Source organism: Mustelus asterias, chromosome 6, assembly GCF_964213995.1.
Source record: "Mustelus asterias chromosome 6, sMusAst1.hap1.1, whole genome shotgun sequence".
NCBI classification, from domain to species: Eukaryota; Metazoa; Chordata; class Chondrichthyes; order Carcharhiniformes; family Triakidae; genus Mustelus; species Mustelus asterias.
The window spans coordinates 4,202,590-4,226,919 of NC_135806.1; the positions used below are offsets into that span (position 1 = coordinate 4,202,590).

The window sequence follows — 24,330 nt, forward strand, 5'->3', positions numbered from 1 at the left end:
TTGTAACCAATTGTCTGGAAGTGAAAAACAACTCCACAGAATTTTCCTAACTTCAGTTCTCCCATCCATCGTGCACTCCCAGTTGGGGTGGCACGGTGGCACAGTGGTTAGCACTGCTGCCTCACAGCACCAGGGAACCTGGTTCAATTCCAGCCTTGGGTCACTGTCTGTGTGGAGTTTGCACATTCTCCCTGTGTCTGGTTTCCTCCGGGTGCTCCGGTTTCCTCCTACGAGTGCGGGTTAGGTGGATTGGTCTGCTGAATTGACCCTAGTGTCAGGGGATTAGCAGGGTAAATATGTGGGGTTACGGGAATAGGGCCTGGGTGGGATTTTGCTTGGTGCAGACTTGATGGGCTGAATGGCCCCCTTCTGCACTGTAGGGATTCTATGCTGCAGTACCTCAAATTTAAGATTCTCTGCTGTGTATTCAAACCCCTGCATTACTTTGGCCCCCACCCCTTTCCCTGCAATCTCCTCCAGCCCTACTACTCTCTGGTATCTTTACCTTCCTCCAATTCTGGCCTCTGGCCCACAACAACTTGGATGTGAATGTAGAAGTTATAATTCGTAAGTTTTGCAGATGACATGAAAATTGGTGGTGTTGTTGATAGTGAGGAGGATAGTCTGAGACTACAGACTGACATTGATCAGGTTGTAAATTGGGCAGAGCAATAGCAGATGGAATTTAATCCTCATAAGTATGAGGTGATTTTTGGAAATCTAATATGGACTATTGGGGAACAAAAGGACCTTGGTGTACGAGTCCATAGATCCCTGAAGGTGGCAGCACAGGTAGATAGAGTGGTGAAGAAGGCATGCAGAATGCTTGCCTTCATTAGCCAGGGCACAGAATAAGGAGGTCTTGGTACAACTTTATAACACATTGGTTAGGCCACAGATGGAATATTGTGCATAGTATAGTTGCCACACTATCGGAAGGATATGATTGCACTGGAGAGGGTGCAGAGGAGACTCAGCAAGATGTTGCCTTGGATGGAGCCTTTCAGCTATGAAGAGAGACTGGATAGGCTGGTTTTGTTTTCCCTGGGGCAGAGGGGGCTGAGGTGGGATCTGATAGAGGTATACAAAATTATGAGAGGCATGGAAAGGGTAAGAATCTTTTCCCCATGGCAGAGGTGTCTGAGACCAGAGGGTACAGGTTTAAGGTGAGGACTGAGTGGTTTAGAGGGGATCTGAAGAAACATTTTTTCACCTAGAGGCTGGTGGAAATATGGAACGTGTTGCCTGAGAGGGTGGAGGAGGCAGGAACTCTTGCAACATTTAAGAAGCATCTGAATGAGCACTTAAATCGCCAAGGCATAGGGCATGGCCCAAGTGTTGGTAAATGGGATTGGTATAGATTGGTATTTGATGGTCAGCATAGACATGGTGCACAGAGTGCTAGCTGAGGAGAGAAAACCAACATGGAGGAGCTCTCCAGCTTGGGTTTTCTCTCCAGATTCTCTGGCATTCTGTGAGCAGAGTATCTGGGGATGTGGTTTTCGCCATTACTCTGGTGGGGCAGGTCCTGATAGAGCTAGCAAATCTTCCCCCCCAAATGAATAAGGGGAACCACCTCCCCCACAGGCACTGGGTCAACGCCCCAAACCCCCACAATGGATCTCTCCAGAAGGCCTGCCCTTGGCTCTTCCCCCTGGAACTGTCCCCAGCAGTGCCACCCTGGCAGTGCCAGGGGACTGTGACAGGGCAATGCCCAGGCATGTCCCTCTCCCCCGGGGGAGTGCTATACACATGTGTGCGCCCTGGCAGGCTCCCCTCGACCACTTTACGTTTCACAATAACTGTTGTAAATCTCGCCAACATAACATCATGTCGGTGGGGTTAGCCTGGGTGGGCGGGGGGGGGGGGGGGTGGGGGTGTGATGGTGGGGGGGGGGTGTGTGGGGGGGGGCAACAGATTTCAATGTTACGTCACCAATGAGGGGCAGGCAAAATCACAGAATGAGGTCTTGCCACTAAAGTTCACAATCCCGCAGCCTCACAAGATTTTCCTGCCAGTATCACCATTTTTGAAAACTGGCAGAAATACCCCCCCCCCCCCCCTCCCACCTCCCCCCCTCCCCCGAGATTAATCTGTGCTACCAGTCAGACCGTTTAAGTGTTCAACAAAGTTTTAGAATGAAGTTTTTCTTTGCCACACAAACATGTTAATTTTTCTTTCATTCTTTCATGGGATGTGGGTATCACTGCCAAGGCCATCATTTATTGCCCATCCCTGAATGCACTTACTTATTTTATAAAAAAAGCATGTCATTTCCTTTGGCATGGTTTGCAGTAATTGAATGAAAATATTTTTGGTGGCACGGTTGTGTCTTTGAAGCGAGTGAGATTTTAACACAACTTTTGGAATTACAGAGGGCTGAATTAATTCCCGCCAACAGTGACAGCAATGCTTTGCAATGGCTCTGGGCTTGTACGCTGCACGCTTGCATAATTAAGGACCCCACACACCCCGGACATTCTCTCTTTCACCTTCTTCCTTCGGGAAAAAGATACAAAAGTCTGAGGTCACGCACCAACTGACTCAAGAACAGCTTCTTCCCTGCTGCTGTCAGACTTTTGAATGGACCTACCTCGCACTAAGTTGATCTTTCTCTGCACCCTAGCTATGACTGTAACACTACATTCTGCACTCTCTCCTTTCCTTCTCTATGAACGGTATGCTTTGTCTGTATCGCGCGCAAGAAACAATACTTTTCACTGTATTTTAATACTTGTGACAATAATAAATCAAATCAAAGTTTCTGCTGACGTACTTTTGACAAAAGAATAAAACATTTATTAAACAAGAAAAGATGAACTGAAGCATTACTCCTTCACTCCAATGAAACCTTTATCTTGGGGGCAGGCGGGGGGAGTGCGGGGGGAGGTGGGGGCGATGATGGTAGAGCTGTATTGTCACTCAGCTAGTAATGCAGGGACCTGTAGACTAGGGTTCAAATCCCACCATGGAATTAAAAAGTCTAATGATGACCATGACACCGTTGTCGATTGTTGTATAAACCGTTCGGATTCACTAATGCCCTTCAGGGAAAGGACTCTGCCATACTTTGTCTGTATAGCGCGCAAGAAACAATACTTTTCACTGTATCCCAATACATGTGACAAATAATAAATCAAATCAAAATGTGGGTGTAACCAGCAAGGCCAGCCTTCATTACCCATCCCTAATTGCCCCTTGAACTGTGTCTCTTGCACGGCTATTTCAGAGGGCATTTTAAGAGTCGACCACATTGCTGTGGGTCTGGAGTCACATGTAGGCCAGACAGGGTAAGTACAGCAGATTTCCTTCCCGAAAGGAGATGTATGATATCAACAGACAGTGCGCCAGGGCACTGCCCAGCCATGTCCCTCACCACCATGGGCTAGACTCAATCTCTGCACCCCCAGTCTGGTGTAGGGATTCTTGCTCGGGTGAGGGGGCAGGCGGGAACATCTGCCTGAAGCAGTGATGTGAAGCTGTTTAATTACATTAAAATTTATTCTAATTTATGGAAAGAAGGGGCGGCACGGTGGCACAGTGGCTAGCACTGCTGCCTCACAGCTCCAGAGACCCGGGTTCAATTCCCGGCTTGGGTCACTGTCTGTGTGGAGTTTGCACGTTCTCCCTGTGTCTGCGTGGGTTTCCTCTGGGTGCTCCGGTTTCCTCCCAAAGTCCAAAAATGTACAGGTTAGGTGAATTGGCCATGCTAAATTCTCCCTCAGTGTACCCGAACAGGCACCGGAGTGTGGCGACTAGGGAATTTTCACAGTAACTTCATTACAGTGTTAATGCAAGCCAACTTGTGACTAATAAAAATAAACATTAAAAAACTTTAAACTTTAGGTTCATATTCTGGGTGTAAACCCAATCGCATCATCGGGAAAGACCTGGGAACATCGCGCTCAGAAATCTTGCCAATGTAAATCCCGTTATGGCCCTCTCACGAGATGTAGCGGCCAGAATGGGATTTGTGCGCACGGCAAATGGGCCCAGAGAATCTCACCCATTATCATTCCAAGGAAATGTTAAATTAAGCCCCATCTTCTCTCTCAATTGGGTGTCAAAGATCCCATGGCATTATATCAAGACCAGTTCGAGGAGTTATCCCCGGTGTCTGAGACAATGTTTATCCCTCAATCAGCATCACAGGTGATCTGGTCATTATCATGTAGTTTGATACACGATTATCATGTAGTTTGATACACAGTACTCGACACACGACAGCGCAGAGTTGCTGAGCAGAAACTGATAGCCAAGTTCCGCACACATGAGGACGGCCTAAACCGGGATCTTGGGTTTATGTCACACTATCTGTAACCCCCACAGCTTGCCTCCTGGACTTGCAGAATCTCACTGGCTGTCCTGTCTGGAGACAATACACATTTCTTTAACCTGCGCTTAATGCTCCCTCCACTCACATTGTCTGTATCTTTAAGACCTAGTTGGCTGTAGAGATTTGCATTCTAATCAGTATTCTGTAACTTGATTTTGTGTCTCTGTGCCCTGTTTGAGAGCAGATTTCCACTCCATCTGACGAAGGAGCAGCGCTCCGAAAGCTAATGGCATGTGCTACCAAATAAACCTGTTGGACTTTAACCTGGTGTTGTTAAAACTCTTACATTATCATGTAGACGTTTGTGGGATCTTGCTGTGCTCAACTTGGCACTCTGTTCCCAACATTACAACAATGACTGTATTTCATTGGCTGTAAAACATTTTGGAACATTTGCAGTCATGAAAGGTGCTCAATAAATGAAAGTTTTTTTCTTCTGTTAACACGTGGATCTTAAGCAGATATGCTGAACAACACACGATGTTTGAACTAGGATTTGGAGATGGAGACCCCCTTTAGTTGAGGCCCCAATGCTGAAAAGTGAAATGATGGGAGGTTGCTGCAGTTTTCACTTTGCAGAAGCAGTTCGGGCTCTGAGGAACAGCAGATGTTTTTTTGTGCAGTAAAGCCCATCTGAACTGATCTGCTGCAGCTGTTATTGAAGGTTGCTAACTTTAATTTTTCCCTTCTCTTTCCATCTTGTGACAAACAGCTCACTGTGCTGAGAAATGTGTCCACGGAAGATGCATCGCTCCCAACACCTGTCAGTGTGAACCGGGCTGGGGAGGACTGAACTGTTCCAGTGGTAAGATCACCAGCTTGTGTCCATCTGGTCTATTTTTGAATTTGCTGTCTGCCTGTTAGTGTGGCCAATTTTAATCAGAAGTTTATTTCAAGGCACAATGTCATTCTGATATTTATTCTTACAATGCATAAGTGGTTAATGCAAAGAAGAGCTTGTGAATAATGGGCTGGATACTTGCTGCAAAAATAATTTTGTGCTAATTACATGCTGTTTTTAATGGCTACTTGGCCAAATATTTCAGGGGACGAAGGGTTACGCTGTGAATCTCCAGAACCTGCTGGTTGCTTTACAAGTTGCTTCGAACACTGTCTCATCCGCAACCTCCCTGTTACTGGTTTGATTTACACACTAGTTGCCCATTAAACTCACAACATAAGTTACAGCTGTTAGTTAACAATTTTAGCACTGTTTTTAACAGTGTGATAATTGTTAATGCAATGTCAATCAAGCTCTCTGGCCCAGAAAGTTAACACTCTAAATTGTGCAATCTCATTCCTTCCGGTGGTAAATTGTTCTTGGAGATTTTAAAAAGACCAAGGAGGGGGGAATTAGGGTGGCACGGTGGCACAGTGGTTAGCACTGCTGCTTCACAGCGCCAGTGACCTGGTTTCAATTCCCAGCTCAGGTCGTCTGTGTGGAGTTTGCATGTTCTCCCCGTGTCTGCGTGGGTTTCCTCCGGGTGCTCCAGTTTCCTCCCACAGTCTAAAGACGTTCAGGTTAGGCTGATTGGCCATGCTAAATTTCCCCTTAGTATTAGGGGGACTAGCTAGGGTAAATGGGGTTATGGGAATAGGGCCTTAGGTGGGATTGTGGTTGGTGCAGACTCGATGGGCCAAAAGGCCTCCTTTTGCACCGTAGGAATTCTATGAGATTCTCCAGCCTTCCAGCTGCATGTTTCTCGACAGTGGGAGGTGGCGCGCTGTTCACCGGAGGTGGGATTCTGCCACTGTCAATGGGATTTCCCATGTATCACCACAGCATCGCAGAACGTGCGGGACTCGGTGCGCTGCCAGTGAGACCAGAGAATCCCGCCGGCGTGAATGGCCAGTGAATTCCTTCCCAAATCATTTATTTTTTTCCTCACTTTTCCTTTCTCTCTCTCTTTCTCTGTTAATCCAATCTATTCTTTCCTTCTTTTCATTTCTCCCTGCACCTGATTTGGCTCAAAATTCGCTCTACTCCCTTTTTTTGCTGTTCCTGTCTTTTGAATTACTTAAATCTCATTTGTTAAGGAGATAGACAGCCAGTCCCATTGGTCACTGAAATCCTGGTTGTCCAGTTGCCCTCCTGAACCTGTTATCAGCTCACACTCTCAGCAAGTTGGGGTGGCACGGTGGCACAGTGGTTAGCACTGCTGCCTCACAAAGCCAAGGACCTGGGTTCGATTCCTGGCTTGGGTCACTGTCTGTGCAGAGTCTGCACATTCTCCCCGTTGTCTGTATGAGTCTCCTCCGGGTGCTCCGGTTTCCTCTCACACTCCAAAGATGTGTGGGTTAGGTGGGTTAGGTCATGCTAAATTGCCCCTTAGTGTCAGGGAAACTAGCTAGGGTAAATGCATGGGATTATGGGGATAGGGCCTCGGTGGGATTGTGGTCAGTGCCGACTCAATGGGCCGAATGGCCTCCTTCTGCACTGTAGGATTCGATGATTCTATGAATCTATGATTCTATGTTACAGCTCAAAACATGCTGATGGGTGAAGGGAAAGGTCTAACTAATGGGGCATGAAACAAGATTCCCTATTCCAGCATGATGTGGGCTAACGTATGATGTACGTGGCAATGTGCCACCCAGAGTTGGCATATTCTGGGCATTAACAGTTGGAAAGTCATTGGAGATTCCTCCCCCAATTTTCATTTGCTATTATTTTGTAGCCAAAATGAATGAAAGAATCATTGTTTTTATTCCTCATAATTGCACAGCACTTAAGGTTGAGAGTTTGACTATCTCTATAACCGTACAGATTTTGGACTGTGGATGGTTACACATGGTTTTCTGCTACAAGAAGGATGCAGTGAATCTTGTTTTGATGTCTTGTGGTGCAATTCAAATATCTCAAACATTTTGGGTGGAATTTTATGATCCCATCGCAGTGGAGGTGGGGCCTGAGATTGCAGTGAGCCATTCATAAATCTGTTGACTTTGGCGGGACTGGAAGATCCTGCTGGTGGGAGGGGCCGTTAAATTCCATCCTTTGCTTCTGACTTGAATCCAAACAGCTGCTCTCTTTATAAAACCAGAACCCATATATCTTCAGGCACGTACCTGATGACACTGCAGGGTTTTCGCTTCGAGGCCGGAGGGCAAGTTTTCCAGTTTCGCCCACCACAGGAATCATCACAAGGTGGGACAGACAGTTTGCCAACCATTTTAAGGTCTGTTGACCTCGGGTGGGAATTTCTGGTCTCTGGGTGAGTGCCACCGGAAGATCCTGCACCAGTTCTTCTACCTTTACTACCGTCAGCATGGCTCAGTTGATGACACTCTTGTCTGTGACTGAGGTTTTGGGTTCAAATCCCACTCCAGAGCTTGAGCACAAAGTTTAAGGCTGACACTAACTGACATTAAGGCAATAATGCAGTATTGAGGGAGTGCTTCACTGCCAGAGATGCCGTCTTTTAGGTTAGAAGTTAAACCAAGGCTCATCTGCCTGTTCGGGTGGATGTGAAAGATTCCCGGACCCCATTTTTAAGAAGAGCAGGGAGTTCTCCTCAGTGTCTTGGCCGATATTTATCCCTCAAACAATACTCATCAGGTTATTAGAATCATAGAATAGAATCATAGAATCCCTACAGTGCAGAAGGAGGCCATTTAGCCCATCGAGTTTTCACCGACCGCAATCCCAACCAGGTTCAATTCCCGTAACCCTGCTAATCTCCCTGATACTAGGTTCAATTTAGCATGGCTAATCAACCTAACCAGTACATCTATTGTTATATTACAACTGTGCAATCTTGCTGTATGCAAATTTGCCACCATTTTCCCTTCATCATCACAGTGACTACACTTCGAAGTACTTCATTGGCTTTGGGAAGTTTGGTGGATGTGAAAAGCATTATATAAATACAAGTCTTCTTTATTTTTCATGAACCTGGCTTCGAAACTTGCTTCTGATTCTGGCAGAGTGCACTGTAACGTAGAGAGGAACATAAGGAACTACAATCCTTCTTTGTAATTTTAAGTGAGTGGGAAAAAGTGTGGCAGACAGATTTCAGTGCAGCCAAGCGTGAGATCATCCGTTTAGGGCCAGAAGGGGTTAGATCCAGGTGGTATTCAAATGGTGAGGAGCTGGGAAGAGTGGCAAGTCTGAAGAGATTAAGGGATCCATGTACACAGCTCGTAAAAATGTAGTTATAAAAATGACCTGAAAGGTAAGCAGAATGTCAGACCACATCTGGAGAACCTGGCCAATAAGGGGAGGAAGTTTTGCTGCAGCTGTACAAAGCCTTCTTTGGACCACATCTGGAGGACTGCGTACAGTTCTGGCACTATAATTTAGGCAGAATATATCTGGCCTTGGCATGAATACAGCTCAGAGTCATCAGAATGTTGCCAGGGCCCCGAGGGCTAGATTCTAAGGAGCGATTAGGGTTGCATTCCCGAGGATAGACATGGTTAAAGAGTGATTCGCTTGGGTTTGATTTTAGGGTTTCAAATGAATTAATAGGGCAACTTGGAGGGAAACATTTTCCACTGGTGGGAGGGGGGTAGTCTGCAACAAGGGGACATTACCTTAAAATCCAGAGTCAGGCTATTCAAGAGAGGGAGAAGGTAAGGAACTTTTTTACGCAAATAAGTTGATCTTTCTCTACACCCTAGCTACGACTGTAACACGACATTCTGCACTCTCTCCTTTCCTTCTCTATGAACGGTATGCTTTGTCTATATGGCGCGCAAGAAACAATACTTTTCACTGTATGTTAATACATGTGACAATAATAAATCAAATCAAAATCAAAAATGTTTGGAGTGGGACTTGAACCCCCAACCTCTGACTGAGAGATGAGATGATTCCCACTGAAACATAGTTGATTCTGTCAAACAGTTCAACTGCATTGAGATGTGGGATTTTATTAAAACTGCAGCAATGAAGAACTATTTCTGTTGCAAACAGATGAGAAAACCTTCAAATAGATGCTGTTTCAGTAAATCTTCCCATTGAAATTAAAATACCGAAGGGTCACTGAGAAACGCTAGGCCATAATGTCAAAAAGAAACAGGAGACTCATTCCTCGAATCCCACAGCTTGTTTAATATAAACACAATTTTAAGAACACACGATTTGAGACTTCCACTCAGCTGAGTGCATAGTTTCCAAGTATTTTAAATATTTGGAAAGCCAATCATGGAAAATGAAGGATAGACCCTCTCCTGTGCTTTCCCTTGGGTGTCTCAGTTGGCTTGGTCGCTCCAAGAAAACAGTGAAATACTATTGGCTGTATTTATTATGAAGTAATTTTCCAACCCCACATCCACGAATTATTGGCTGACAGTATATTTTATAAGGATTAATATTGTCCTGGAAATTATATTATTGGATGTATAAATATCCTTTTGTGGTGATAGTCAGTGATTAAAATACCTTGTTAGGTCAACATCGTACTAATGCTGTTGCAATGCAACCAATATAATTCAAACATGCAGGCAGGGGAAAAATATTTTACCTCACGACAAAGAATTAATTTAAGAAATTGAAGTTACTTTGACACATTAAAATTTGTTAATCTAAAATATCTCAGTTTTATAAATAGTGACATCCAGAAGTTCCGAGTAAATAGACTGACTTTACTTATGGGCGGTACGGTGGTACAGTGGTTAGCACTGCTGTCTCAATGCCAGGGACCTGGGTTCGATTCCTGGCTTGGGTCACTGTTTGTGCGGAGTCTGTACGTTCTCCCCGTGTCTGCGTGGGTTTCCTCCGGGTACTCCGTTCTCCTCCCACAGTCCGAAAAACGCACTGGTTAGGGTGCATTGGCCGTGCTAAATTCTCCCTCAGTGTACCCACACAGGCGCCAGAGTGTGGCGACTAGGAGATTTTCACAGTGACTTCATTGCAGTGTTAATATAAGCCTACTCGTGACACTAATAAATAAAATTAAACCTACTTACGGATTCAGGAATTGATGACCTTTGCCTAATGTATTAATTTGAAGGAACTTTGGTGGACAGCTTTGTAAGTTGGGTATTGCGTTGTTGGGTGTGCAGCTTTAGAAGCAAGCTTGCCTACTGAGTCAGAAGGTTGTGGGTTCGCCTCGTTAGAGGCTTCAGCACAAAATTCTTGGCTGATACTCCGGGTGCAGTACTGAGGCAGTGCTGCGCTGTTGGCAGCTGCTGTCTCTTAGAAGAAACATCAAACTTTCTGTTCTTGAAGATAGTGGAAGACCCCATGGCATTATTTGAGGAACAGGGGCAATTATCATTGGCCTCCTGCCAATATTTATCCCTCAGCCAACAACATCGATTAACAAAAAACAGATGATCTGGTTATTGTTCACCTGAGAGGAATTAATATCACATCTAGAAGATGGCGCCCCCGGCAGGGCAGCATTTCCTTGGTACTGCATTCGATATGTCAGCCTGGATTTCTGTGTTTCAAGTTGCTGGAATGGGACTTGAACCCATAGTTATGAAGTTGGAGAGATCTTGCTGTGCACATGGTGAGTGCCAGACATTATATTTCTAAAATTGGCTTTAAAGCACTTTGGAACAACCTGAGATAGTGCTACAGAATGCTAATTATTGCCAATAGTCTTGATTTAGAATGGGCGATGAGAGAGAGAATGGACAGGTCGGAACCACACTGGGCAGTGTCTTTGTACCATTGCAGGGTCAGGTAGTTATAAAGGATTATGGCCGTCACATGACAAAGGACAATTTAATCTCTCACTCGGTTGGGGAATAGCAGATATAAAACTGGAACAATTCCATTATGTTGCCTGGGGCATTATCACATTTATCGGAAGTAAGTATGTGGTAGATACCACACAGTCCATACTACATTTATTGGTTTTATCAGCCAAGGGGGTTGGAGAGAAATTTCCATAGAAATCATACTATGCAGACAAGGCTTTTCAGTCCATCGAGTCTACACTGACATGCGAGTAACACCTGACCTCCCACCGAATCCCATTTATCAGCACTTGGTCCATAGCCCTGAATGTTATGGCGTGCCAAGTGCTCATCCAGATGCTTTTTAAAGGATGTGAGGCATCCCGCCTCCACCACCCTCCCAAGCAGCGCCTTCCAGACCGTCACCACCCTCTGGGTAAAAAGGCTTTTCCTCAAATCCCCCTTAAACCTCCTGCCTCTCACTTTGAACCTATGCCCTCTCGTGACCGATCCTTCAACTAAGGGGAACAGCTGCCTCTTATTCATTCTGTCCTTGCCCCAGAGATCCACCTCCATCTCTTCCTTTAAGATTCTCCTTACAATCTACGTCTTTGACCAAACGTTTGGTCACCTGTCCTCGTGTCTCCTGATCATAGACTCATACAATCCTACAGTGCAGAAGGAGGCCATTCAGCCCATCGAGTCTGCACTGGACCACAATCCCGCCCAGGCCCTATCCCTATGTATTTACCCTAGATAGTCCCCTTGACACTAAGGGACAATTTAGCATGGCCGATACACCCAACCTGCACATCTTTGGACTCTGGGAGGAAACTGGAGCACCCAGAGGAAACCCACGCAGACACGGGGAGAACGTGCAGACTCCGCACAGACAGTGACCCAAGCCGGGAATTGAACCTAGGTCCGTGGCGCTGTGAGGCAGCAGTGCTGACCATTGTGCCACCGTGCCGCCCTGTTGCTTGCTGTCAAATTGCATAAGTTATTGTTCTTACCAGCCCTGGTTTTGTTCTCTATTCCTTTTCTGCCTCTCTCAGTGGATTACATGCTGGAGAATCCTTTAAGATTCTCCTTACAATCTACGTCTTTGAGGTGGGGTTGGATGTGTTTAATCAGGATGTTGCAGCCACCATGGTATGTGGGCCCAGCTTGATGGACTCACCTGGCATTTTCAGAGGAACTCCCACTGCTTTGTGATTAACTTCCACTGTTTTGCTTTGAGTCTCCACCCTGCCATTACACAGGAGGACTGAATGTCACAGTCTGTGCTGATACGCCGACCAGCCTCCGTGTGCCCGACAGAAGATATCAGAAAGATATTCAGAGATGCTCTGTCATTGCTGGACATACTTTGATTCTTACATTGATATTACACACGGCACGGTGGCACAGTGGTTAGCACTGCTGCCTTACAGCGTTGGGGACCCGGATTTAATTCCCAGCTTGGGTCACTGTCTGTGCGGAGTCTGCACGTTCTCCCCGTGTCTGCGTGGGTTTCCTCCGGGTGCTCCGATTTCCTCCCACAGTCTGAAAGACGTGCTGGTTAAGATGCATTAGCCATGCTAAATTCTCCCTCAGTGTACCCGAACAGGCGCGGAGCGTGGGGACTAGGGGATTTTCACAGTAACTTCATTGCATGTAAATCTACTTTTGACACTAATAAATAAACTTTATGTTAAGATAGTCAATTTGAATGAGAACCACGTGGTTGTTCTGCAAATAGAGAGAAGTGAAACTGAGGATCGTTCATTTCTATGACTGTTATCCAGCGGGTGAGAATGTGGAACTCACGACTGTATCGAGTGGCGGAGTTGAGAAACAGGGATGCATTTAAGAGGGAGAAGAAAACACTTAAAGACTTGACCTTCTGGAGGATGAAATATTTACAGCTACAAAAGAACCAAAAGCAGATGGATGTGGTACAATCCCTGGAGAAATGATAAAAGGATCCAGAGAGAAGACAAGGGAATTGATTGAATTATGTCAGGAGATGGTCACTGATGGAGAGTGGTGGGAAGACTTTTTAAGAAGCACAATGGTCCCATTGATGATGAAGACACGTACCACAAAACGTGAAGAGCATCGCACATTAACTTTGATCACACACGCACCCAAGGTAATGTTAAAGCATCCCAGCAAGTGGATCAGAAGCCCAAACAAACTGTTATATCAGCTGTGATCAGCCAGTTGTAGGCAGGGTTGCGGAACCAGAGAGGCTGGAGCAGTGATGAGAGGGTTAAATGAAAGCTGAAAATATCAGCAAGTAAATTGCTTTGTGGATTTTGAAAAAGTTTTTGATCGGGTGAAGCTGTTGAAAGTGCTGGGGGTGATCAAGGTTTCTTGGAGAGATGACCAAATGATTGTGGCTCTGTGGATGGAACTGGCTGTTACAATCAGGATGGTAATTAGTGAAACTGGGCCTAGTGTAATTAGGTGCAGGCTGAGACAAGACTGTCAACTGTCAGATTAATCTCTAATATCATTAGGTAAAGTACAGCCAGGTGAAAAGGTAGGAGATTAATTGCTGAAGGAGTGGGATTCGCTAATGACCAGGTCCTGGTGGTTAACACAACATTGGATCTGCAGATTCCAATGAATAGGGTGAATGAACAAAGAACAGAGAACAATACAATACAGGAACAGGCCCTTCAGCCCTCCAAGCTTGCGCCGATCACGTTGTCCTACCTAGACCAACTGCTTATATCCCTCTATTCCCTCTCTGTCTGCCCATATAAGCCTTAAATGTCACTAACACCTCAACCACCTCACTTGGCAGTGCATTCCAGGCCCCCATCACCCTCTGTGTAAAAAACGTCCCCTGCACATCTCCACCGAACCTTTCCCCCCTTAACTTGAGCCTCCTTGTAATTGCCATTTCTGCCCTGGGAAAAAGCTTCCAACTGTTCACCCGATCTATGCTCCTCATTATTTTATAAACTTCGATCAGGTCACCCCACAGCCTCTGTCTTTCCAGGGAGAGCAATCCCAGTGTTGAAGTTTACAGAATAAAAATTCATGTAACAGAGGCAAAACTCCTGAAGATTGGAAGAGATAACAGTGGCAAAGAGTGACCGAGACAGATGGTCAGCAACTGGAACAGGCTTCACAATGTAAATACCTGGGAATATCTTGTCAGAAGATGGTCACTGCCATAAAGAAATCAGAATAGCAGTGGCAAAGTTTGAAAAGTTTATTTATTAGTGTCACAAGTAGGCTTACATTAACCCCCGCAATGAAGTTACTGTGAAAATTCTCAAAGAATGCGTCCTCCAAAAATAAAGACTTGCTCAGCATAGGAATGGGTGGAGATCTTAAGAAAAGAATGATCAAGCTTGTGATTTGGAATGTCTTGTTGTGTGAGGCCGAAATGAGGGTCTTGAGAAAAGCGGATTGGGAAGTTGTGAAATGTGGTTGTGAAGAGGGAGGGAGCGGGTCCATTAGAGAGAACACGAGAGTGATGAAGAAGTGGAGGAGGAAAGATCGTGAGTGATGTTCCAAAGATGTGCGGGTTAGGTGGATTGGCTATGCTAAATTGTGCCTTAGTCTCAGGGGGTTTAGCAGGGTAAATACGTGGTGCTACGGGGATAGGGCCTGGGTGGGATTGTTGTTGGTGCAGGCTCGATGGGCTGAATGGTCTCCTTCTGCATTGTAGGGACCTATGATTCTATGAGTGAATATCATCAAGAAAGGACAAGGAGGTTGGATTGACCAGATCCTAAAGCATGAGGAGATGATGAAGAGATGATTGAAGGCAGATTATGAGGATGTCGATCAAAAAGGAGGAAGAGAATTATGATGTTAGACAACTTGAAATTGAAAATGATAGGCTCCTGTGAACAACTGCAAGAAGAAAAAGGAAGACTGTGAGACATGGAGAAATGAGCAGAGGAACCTGCCCTGGCAGATCACTAACACAATAGAAGGGGGAGTTGGATAAATACTTGAGGGAGAAGGGCATAGAGGGTTATGTCAATAAGGTGGGCACAGTAAGAAGTCTCACAACACCAAGTTAAAGTCCAACAGGTTTATTTGGTAGAACGAGCTTTCGGAGCGCTGCTCCTTCATCAGGTGAGTGGAGAGTTCAGTTCACAAACAGGGCAGATATAGACACAAACTCAATTACAAGATAATGGTTAGAATGCGAGTCTTAACAGGCAATCAAGTCTTTACAGCTGCAGACAATGTGAGTGAAGAGAGGGTTAAGCACAGGTTAAAGAGATGTGTATTGTCTCCAGCCAGGACAGTTAGTGAGAGTTTGCAAGCCCAGGCAAGTCGTGGGGATTACAGATAGTGTGACATGAACCCAAGATCCCGGTTGAGGTCGTCCTCATGTGTGCGGAACTTAGCTATCAGTTTCTGCTCGCTGATTCTGCGTTGGTTGTGTGTGGAGGAGGAAGCTCGTGTGGACAATGAACATCGGCCTAGAGTCTTTGTGCTGAATGCCTGTTTCTGTGCGACGTAACTTATCCATAAGCTATCTGGCCAATGAGATGAGAATCAAGTTTGGCTGTCTACTCCAGAGGCTTCGTCTGTTATTGTTGGGCTAGAAAAAAAAATCAACCCTAGCCCATTGAAAGGTCTGAGCATTTTGCTTGTTATTTAATGTTGAAAGGATTCAAGAATGGCAGTGACTTATTGCTTGGGTTTGTAAACTCTGTGATATTGGATAATTCACCATGTAAATTGGCACAATTGGTTCAAGGATTCTTTTGGCCGTGGTACAGAATTTAGATCAATTGGATGAATGTTTTCCAGCTATCAAGTTATCAAGCGCGGAGTCTGTCGAGTTTCATCATTGGGTTGATAAGGTTCCTGCTGATGGTGGGTTGGTTTAGGGAATGGGAGGGTGTTATTGGGGGGGATGGGAAAGGAAGGGAGTGCGGCATATTATTGTGTCCTCAGTATAGTCCTCACTATACTTGACCAATGCCTTCAGCTTACTTTTCAAACCTGTTTTCACTTCATATTTAATTACAGCTTTTCAATACTTTCCATTTTTTACAAAAATCTTTCATATTGGATGTGGCAAGGCCATTCCTCAATACTCTTGGACTGAGGGGCAGTTGAGAGTCAACCACATTGCTGTGGGTCTGGAGTCACATGTAGGTCAGGCCAGGGTAAGGGCAGCAGATTTCCTCCCCTGAAGGACATTAGTGAACCAGGTGGATAAAAGCAAATTACTGCGGATGCTGGAATCTGAAACCAAAAGAGAAAATGCTGGAAAATTTTCCTGCAGAGATTTTCCAGCATTTTCTCTTTTGGTTTCAGTGAACCAAATGGGTTTTTGCAACAATCAATGGGAGTTTCATGGTCACCACTGGGGCGGCACGGTGGTACAGTGGTTAGAACTGATGCCTCATAGCTCCAGGGACCTGGGTTCAATTCCCAGCTTGGGTCACGTTCTCCCTTTGTCTGCGTGCGTTTCCTCCGGGTGCTCCGGTTTCCTTCCACAGTCCAAAGATGTGTGGGTTAGGTGCATTGACCATGCTAACTTGCCCCTTCGTGCCCTGGGATGTGTAGGTTAGTGGGATTAGCAGGATAAATATGTGGGGTTATGAGGATAGGCCTGGGTGGGATTGTTGTTGGTGCAGGCTCGATGGGCCGAATGACCTCCTTCTGCACTGTAGATTCTATGATGATTACTCGGACTAGCTTTCAATTCCAGATTTTATTAATTGAAGTTAAATTCCACTAGCTGCCGTGGTGGGATTTGAAGCCATGTCCCCCAGAGTATTAACCTGGGCCTCTGGGTTTCTAGTTCACTGACATTACCACGGCACCACCATCTCGCACCTTTTCACTATTCCCTTTGGACACTCACACCTTCACACGATTCATGTGTCCATCGTGATTGAGACGATTTTGTATGTTGTGAAAAGATTGCCCCACCAGCAACTCTGCGGCTGGAATTCTCCAGCCATTCAAATCCGGTTACCGCCTCCAGCGAGGAGGAAGAATTTGGCGTTCAGCCAAATCTCCATTCGCAGCAGCGGGACTGGAGAATCCCAGCCACAGGTGAGGACGGAGAATTCCAGCCTGCTTCCTTTTCCCCATCTCCCCTTTCCCCCTTTCCACTGGCCCTATTAATAGATGTATTTGCCCCTCAGTTTCAGTTCTGAAGATATCCAAGGCAGCAATTATCCGCACCCTCCGTGTGTGTTGACTTTTTCTGCTTTATGTTTCTGACAAAGCAAAATCTGTTAACCAACCGTGCACTTCCTTGAAAAAGGCAAATGCAGATTCATCTGCTGAGTGAACTAGAAGTATTTCAGTTTTGTTTTTTCAGTTTTTTTGGTTTGGAAATAACGATAGGCCAGTTGGGTACAGAAGAGGGAGAACAATGCCAGTGTTCAGAGCGTTACAATGAAGCGCATTGAAGAAATGAATTTCTGACCAAATTGGATTTTAATCTCCGCGACTGTGTAGCTGACTAAACCACCTGCTAGGCTTTTCAGTGAGTCTCCAAGGTATCATAATCCTTGAAAAGTCAAAAGAATTTACCATTAACAGACGGAAACATTTCGGAGAATAAATGGAACTGGTTTGATTTTCCTGTTGAAATCCACAAAGCAAATGAAATTGCACTGATTCTGGGGGTTTCAACTCAGCCCCATTAACAAAATTAAGCAGACTGGTGTAACTCTTCCTTTTATCAAGATTATGTTAGTATTTTCCCGTTACATAGAATCATAGAACCATTTAAAGCACAAGAGGCCATTCAGCCCATCGAACTGTGTCATCTCTCCATGCGGCAATTCAGTCCATCTCAATCATAGAATCCCTACAGTGCAGAAGGAGGCCATTGGGCCCATCGAGTCTGCACCGACAACAATCCCACCCAGGCCCTATCCCCGTAACCCCATGCATTTACCCTGATAGTCCCCCTAATACTAAGGGGCAATTTAGCATGGCCAACCCACCTAATCTACACATCTTGGGACACTAAGGGCCCGATTTTACCATTGTGTTGCCCCCGCTTTTGGGCGCGGAAACGTGGTAAAGTCGGGTGTGAGGCCATTAACGCGATCCGCACTGATGCCCACTTTACCAAGGCCGGAAAATGGCCACGATCCGATTCACGCCCGAAACGGGCGCAATGGCGATTTAAATGCATTTGCAAGCATTTAAATTGAATTAATGAGCTGCCTGCCCAACTTTACCAGCACTTCTCCCTTTACCATCGTGTTCGCCCGTCCAGATTCGGCATGAAACAGACATGGGGGGGCGGCGGTGGGAGGCCCGATCATTCCCGGGGGAGGTGGGTGGGTGGGTGGGGGAGGCCAGATGGATCACTGGTGGGGTGGGGGGGGGGGGGCAGGGGGGTCCGCTACCACTCTGCGGGTGATCGGTGGGGGACAAAGGGGGCAGAGGGTCATGATCAGTCTGGGTAGCAGTGGAAAGGTGGGTGGATAAAAGGGGACAGTTATGTTGTGGGGGTGGGGTGATGTCTGTGAGGGCCATCGCTCCTGGGCCGCTTCATCCGCTTCTTGCGGTCCGGGAGTGATGTGACAGCAGAGGGATTTTCAATTTTTTTTTCTCACTGCGCACGCGCAGTTCAGAGCTCCGATCATTTTGGGCGCGCTAAGCCCCGCCCACAGTGCGATTCAGACTCGCGATTTGTTTTTCAGGCTGAGTGTGTATGGGGGGCGCCTGAAAGCAGGTTTCCAAATCGGATCTGAATTACGCCCAGATTCAGCACTTAGAATGAAAATGGTAAAATCAGGCCCGAAGGGGCAATTTAGCATGGCCAAACCACCTAACCTGCACGTTTTTGGACTGTGGGAGGAAACCGGAGCACCCGGAGGAAACCCACGCAGGTGCGGGATGAAACCCACACAGACAGTAACCCAAGGGCAGAATTGAACCCGGATTCCTGGTGCTGTGAGGCAGCAGTACTCTATGCCAATGTGTTAACATACTGCGCTAACTCTATAAACCTGCATTTATTTCCTTTACGTTCCCAAGCAATTTTCTTTTTGAAATCATTGATTGTCTCCGCTTCCACCATCCTCAAAAACACTTATCAAACTCCTTTGAGCTTTCAGGGGAACAGTTATTTAAGAAAAACACAACTGTAATGTTCAATTGGACCTATTTTAACAGTCTGCAAGTAGCTCTGTTTTGAATGGGTTAAAATAAGGCCCAAAACCCTCAGCCGTGGTTCTGCTGGTCACACTCTCACATCCTGAGTCATAAAGTTACAGGTTCTAAGCTCAATACAGAGACATGAGCCTCTAGCAACTTTATCTGTCAAGATATTGATAAGGTCACATTTGGATTACTGCGTACAATTCTGGTCACCCTTCTACAGGAAGGATGGTATTAAACTGGAAAGGGTGCAAAAAAGATCTACAGGGATGTTACCGAGACTGGAAGGTTTGAATTAGGGGCTGGATAGACTGGGACTTTTAGAGGTTTATAAAATTATGAGGAGTATAGATGTGATGAATAGCAAAGGTCTTTTCCCCAGGGTAGGGGAGTCCAAAACTAGAGGGCGTATGTTTGAGGTGAGAGGGGAAAGATTTAAAAGGGACCTGAGGGCCAACTTTTTTACACAGAGACTGGTGTGTATATGGAATGAGCTTCCAGAGGAGATGTTAGAGGTGGGTACAATTACAACATTTAAAAGACATTTGGACAGGTACATGGATAGGACAAGTTTAGAGGGATATGGGCCAAACACAGGTAAATGGGTCTAGTTCAGTGTAGGAAACCCGGTCAGCATGGACCAGTTGGGCCGTGCTTTATATCTCTATGACTAAATATTTTTGACTTGTGCAAATTAATTTTCACAATTTAATATGATCATGCACGCTTATCGCCTGATTTGCGGAATTATGCATGTTGTGATAAATGTGTAAATGGCACTCAAACCAACAACTTTTACTCCTTAGGCGATAGATAGGCCTTGCCAATAATGCCCACATCTTGTATGAATGAACAAATAAAATAAAAGTTCACGATATTCCCACAGGATGCTGACACATTTCTGATTGAATGTCTGCTAGCTGATGGTGGAAAGAATGAGCAGTCAAGGATAAACTGCCTTACACAAATACCGAGTGCAAATTCTCCCAGTATTTTGGTGTTGTTTCACAGCCGTATGGAGAAAATAATCATGGAACTGGGTTCACAACAAGAAGCTGAGAACAAAAATACTCCAGAGAGGATTTAGAATTCATAGAATCCCTATAGTGCAGAAGGAGGCCATTCGGCCCATCGAGTCTGCACCGACCACAATCCCTCCCAGACCCTATTCCTGTAATCCCACAATTTTACCCTACTAATCTCCCTGACACTAAGGGGTAATTTAGCATAACCAATCAACCGAACCTGCACATCTTTGGAGTGTGGGAGGAAACCGGAGCACCCAGAGGAAACCCACACAGACACGGGGAGAACGTGCAAACTCCACATGACCCGAGGCCGGAATTGAACCCGATTCCCTGGTGCTGTGAGGCAGCAGTGCTAACCACTCTGCCACTGTGCTGCCCATGTGATGATGCAACTTGTGGATATTGTCAAGCAAAAAGATTTTTTGATAGAAATTATTCCCTACACCCAGCACCATCTGAGTATGGATCTATGCATGGAAATACAGATGTAATATTCTGATCACTCCACTTTTGCGTAACACCTCTCTTTTAAAATGTTCACTATTATTTTCAAATCCGCCCATGGCCTCATCATAACCCCTCAATCCCCCCCACAGCTTATCTCTGAAATATCCAGGCCTGCAACTCTCCAAGATTCCTTGCACTCATCTCATTTCTAAATCATGGCATCATAGAATCATAGAATCCCTACAGTACAGAAGGAGGCCATTCAACCCATCGAGCCTCCATTGACAACAATCCCACCCAGGCCCTATCCCCATAACCCCATATATTTACCCAGCTAATCCCTTTAACCTATGCATCCCGAGACGCTAAGGGTTAATTTAGCATCGCCAATCCACCTAACCCGCTTGAATCCTGAATCACTCCAACACTGGTGTTCGTGCCTTCAGCTATCTAGGTCCTAAGCTCCGGAATTTCCTCCCTAAACCTCTTGGCCACTAACTGCGTGTTTGGTCACCACACCTAACATCTCCTGATGATGACTCCGTGTCAAATTTTGTTCAAGACTACTCCTTTGAAGTACCGTGGGATATGTCACTTTTTAAAAGATGCTTCGTTCACAAACTGGGAGAGATGGTGGCATTGTGGTTGCTGTTGGGGAGATGCGTTCAAATCCCATTGTGGCAGCTGATGGAATTCAAATTTTGTTAATAAATCTAGAGTATACAATTAATCTCAGTACTGGTGTCCATGATTGCCATTAAAAGCCATCTGGGTCACTGAGGGAAGGAAATCTGTCATCCTTACCTGGTCTGGCCTACACATGACTCCAGAGCCAAAGCAATGTGGTTGCCACGTCTCAGTGACCAGTCCGTTCAAGGTCAAGCTCTACACTTCCCGCTGCCTCGGAAAAGCAGCCAGCATAATTAAGGACCCTATGGAGCCCAGACATTCTCTCTTCCACCTTCTTCTCTCGGGAAAAAGATATAAAAGTTTGAGATCCCATACCAACCAACTCAAGAACAGCTACTTCCCTGCTGCCATCAGACTTTTGAATGGACCTACCTTATATTAAGTTGATCTTTCTCTACACGCTAGCCATGACTGTAACACTACATTCTGCACCCTCTCCTTTCCTTCTCTATGAACAGTTTGCTTTGTCTATATAGCGCGCAAGGAACAATACTTTTCACTGTATGTTAATACATGTGACAATAATAAAGCAAATCAATTAGGGATGGACATCAAATGCTGGCCTTCCAGTGACAACACATCCCATGAAAGAATAAAAGAACAGAACTATTGCTGCTGTTAGTGCATTTCAAAGGGAAGAAATTTGATGTCATTGAAGAGGTTTTGCAAACCCTAAATTGAGTTGTCGTTATTACCAGCTATTTTTGCTGTCACCTTCGGAGATAATTAAAAATTAAATCATTTTGAATAAATTTGAATCTCACGTCTCAATAGCAACATGAGGCGCTGGGTGCAGATTGTGAACCTGAATCAGGGCGGGAATGCAGTTACTATTATGAGATCGGGTGGAGGCTGTTTTTCAGCGCATATTGCGTGGGGTGTAGTCACTGCACATAATGACAGGGATTGGTGTAGCTGAATATAGAATGAGGGCACGTAATTTTCTTATCAGCTTTGATTTTTAAGTTAACTCTATGTTGTAGTTGAGTTCTAAGGGTATTTCCTAAAATAACTAGGGAATGCTTAGGCTGGTTCTGACAATTGTTTGTCTAAAATGTTTTGTTTAATCAGCCATTTGGTGCTATTTGACTTCTCGGAAATGTTTACCCTGATGTAAAATATCTTCACCCAGGTTTTATACCGGGTTTTTTGATTTTTCACCCCATTCATAGAATCCTACAGTGCAGAAGGAGGCCATTCAGCCCATCAAGTCTGCGCCGACCACAATCTCACCCAGGCCCTATCCCCATAACCCAATGCATTTACCCTAGCTAATCCCCCTGACACTAAGGGGCAATTTAACATGGCCAATCCGCCTAACCTGCACATCTTTGGATTGTGTGAGGAAACCGTAGCACCCGGAGGAAACCCACCCAGACACGGGGAGAACGTGCAAACTCTACACAGACTGTGACCCGAGTCGGGAATCGAACCCGGGTCCCTGGTGTTTCTTCAGAAGGAACTCTTCAAAATACAGCTAATGAAAATGCAACAAAACTTATTCCAACTGATAAATCAAAAAAAGGGTTTAATAAAGAAACATCGTTACTCCAAACTTGGGGCCTCACCCTGGGCCACTCCAAGATCTCCACAATTCTACGTAGTTCCTTATTTATAGTGAATCAGTTGGTCAGCTGATTATTGCATCATGTTGTAATTGGTTCCATAGTTTACTGGGTCAGCTGACCTGTACATCTTGTTCCCATTGGTCACATTACATCCAATACAAATAATAACTTTTGAAAGTGTTTCCGCCAACACCTCAAACAGCACGTTCCAGGTCACAACAACTCACCACGTTTGAAAAACAAATTCTCATTACTTCCTCTCTGGTACTTTGTAATCTAACACCTGGCACTGTGAGGCAGCAGTGCTAACCACTGTGCATCATACCACCCCTAACAGACACTGTGTTGTCAAGAAACCTTGGTAGCTCCCTGTCTTGGAATTGAACCCCAGTCTCCCGCATCACAAGCAGGGACACTAACCTCTACACTACTCCTCTACTCCTTTTTAAACATTCACTCCTCTACCTATGACACACAGTGATACCAGTATCCGTCATCCAGCGTCTGTCATTGAGTTTCCATCATCCAGTGCCCGTCATCCACAAAATGCAGCAACATGACAAGTTCTCCTCAACAGCAGATCCCAACCCTTGATCTTTACCACTCAGAAATTCCAGATACAGATCATAAGGCAAAAAAAACGTTGCTTGAAATTAAAAGGACAAAAAGAACTCTAAAAGTTGACATTGGGAAAACAAGATCTCAGTATTTTGATCACTTGATCAGATCTGAAAAGCAGCAGAGATCTTTTCTCGAGGGCAAAGTGAAGGGCAGCAGGAAGCGGGGAAAGGGATAGAAAAATTACGACCTCGGTCTAGTTGGGTGATGGATGTCTCAGAGCGGTTGTAGATGAGCTACAGCGGAAGTGTGAAGATGGTGTAAGAGAGATGAGTGTCACGCACCATGATGAGTGTCACGCACCATGACAGCAGATCTGGCAGGAATAGCTACAAGCAGCAGCAAGCATAGAACATAGAACATAGAACATAGAACATTACAGCGCAGAACAGGCCCTTCGGCCCACGATGTTGCACCGACCAGTTAAAAAAAAAAAAAACTGTGACCCTCCAACCTAAACCAATTTCTTTTCGTCCATGAACCTATCTACGGATCTCTTAAACGCCCCCAAACTAGGCGCATTTACTACTGATGCTGGCAGGGCATTCCAATCCCTCACCACCCTCTGGGTAAAGAACCTACCCCTGACATCGGTTCTATAACTACCCCCCCTCAATTTAAAGCCATGCCCCCTCGTGCTGGATTTCTCCATCAGAGGAAAAAGGCTATCACTATCCACCCTATCTAAACCTCTAATCATCTTATATGTTTCAATAAGATCCCCTCTTAGCCGCCGCCTTTCCAGCGAAAACAATCCCAAATCCCTCAGCCTCTCCTCATAGGATCTCCCCTCCATACCAGGCAACATCCTGGTAAACCTCCTCTGCACCCTCTCCAAAGCCTCCACATCCTTCCTGTAATGTGGGGACCAGAACTGCACACAGTACTCCAAGTGCGGCCGCAC

General features: G+C 45.5%; 1 protein-coding gene across 1 annotated transcript in view; it reads left to right on the plus strand.

Moving 5' to 3' along the window:
* megf10 (multiple EGF-like-domains 10) overlaps positions 1 to 24,330 on the plus strand; it is a 165,563-nt gene that overhangs the window by 56,476 nt on the left and 84,757 nt on the right. The window contains exon 5 of the mRNA XM_078213956.1: positions 5,049 to 5,141. Within this exon, the coding sequence (XP_078070082.1) occupies positions 5,049 to 5,141 (93 nt within the window). The remainder of the gene's footprint in view (positions 1 to 5,048; positions 5,142 to 24,330) is intronic.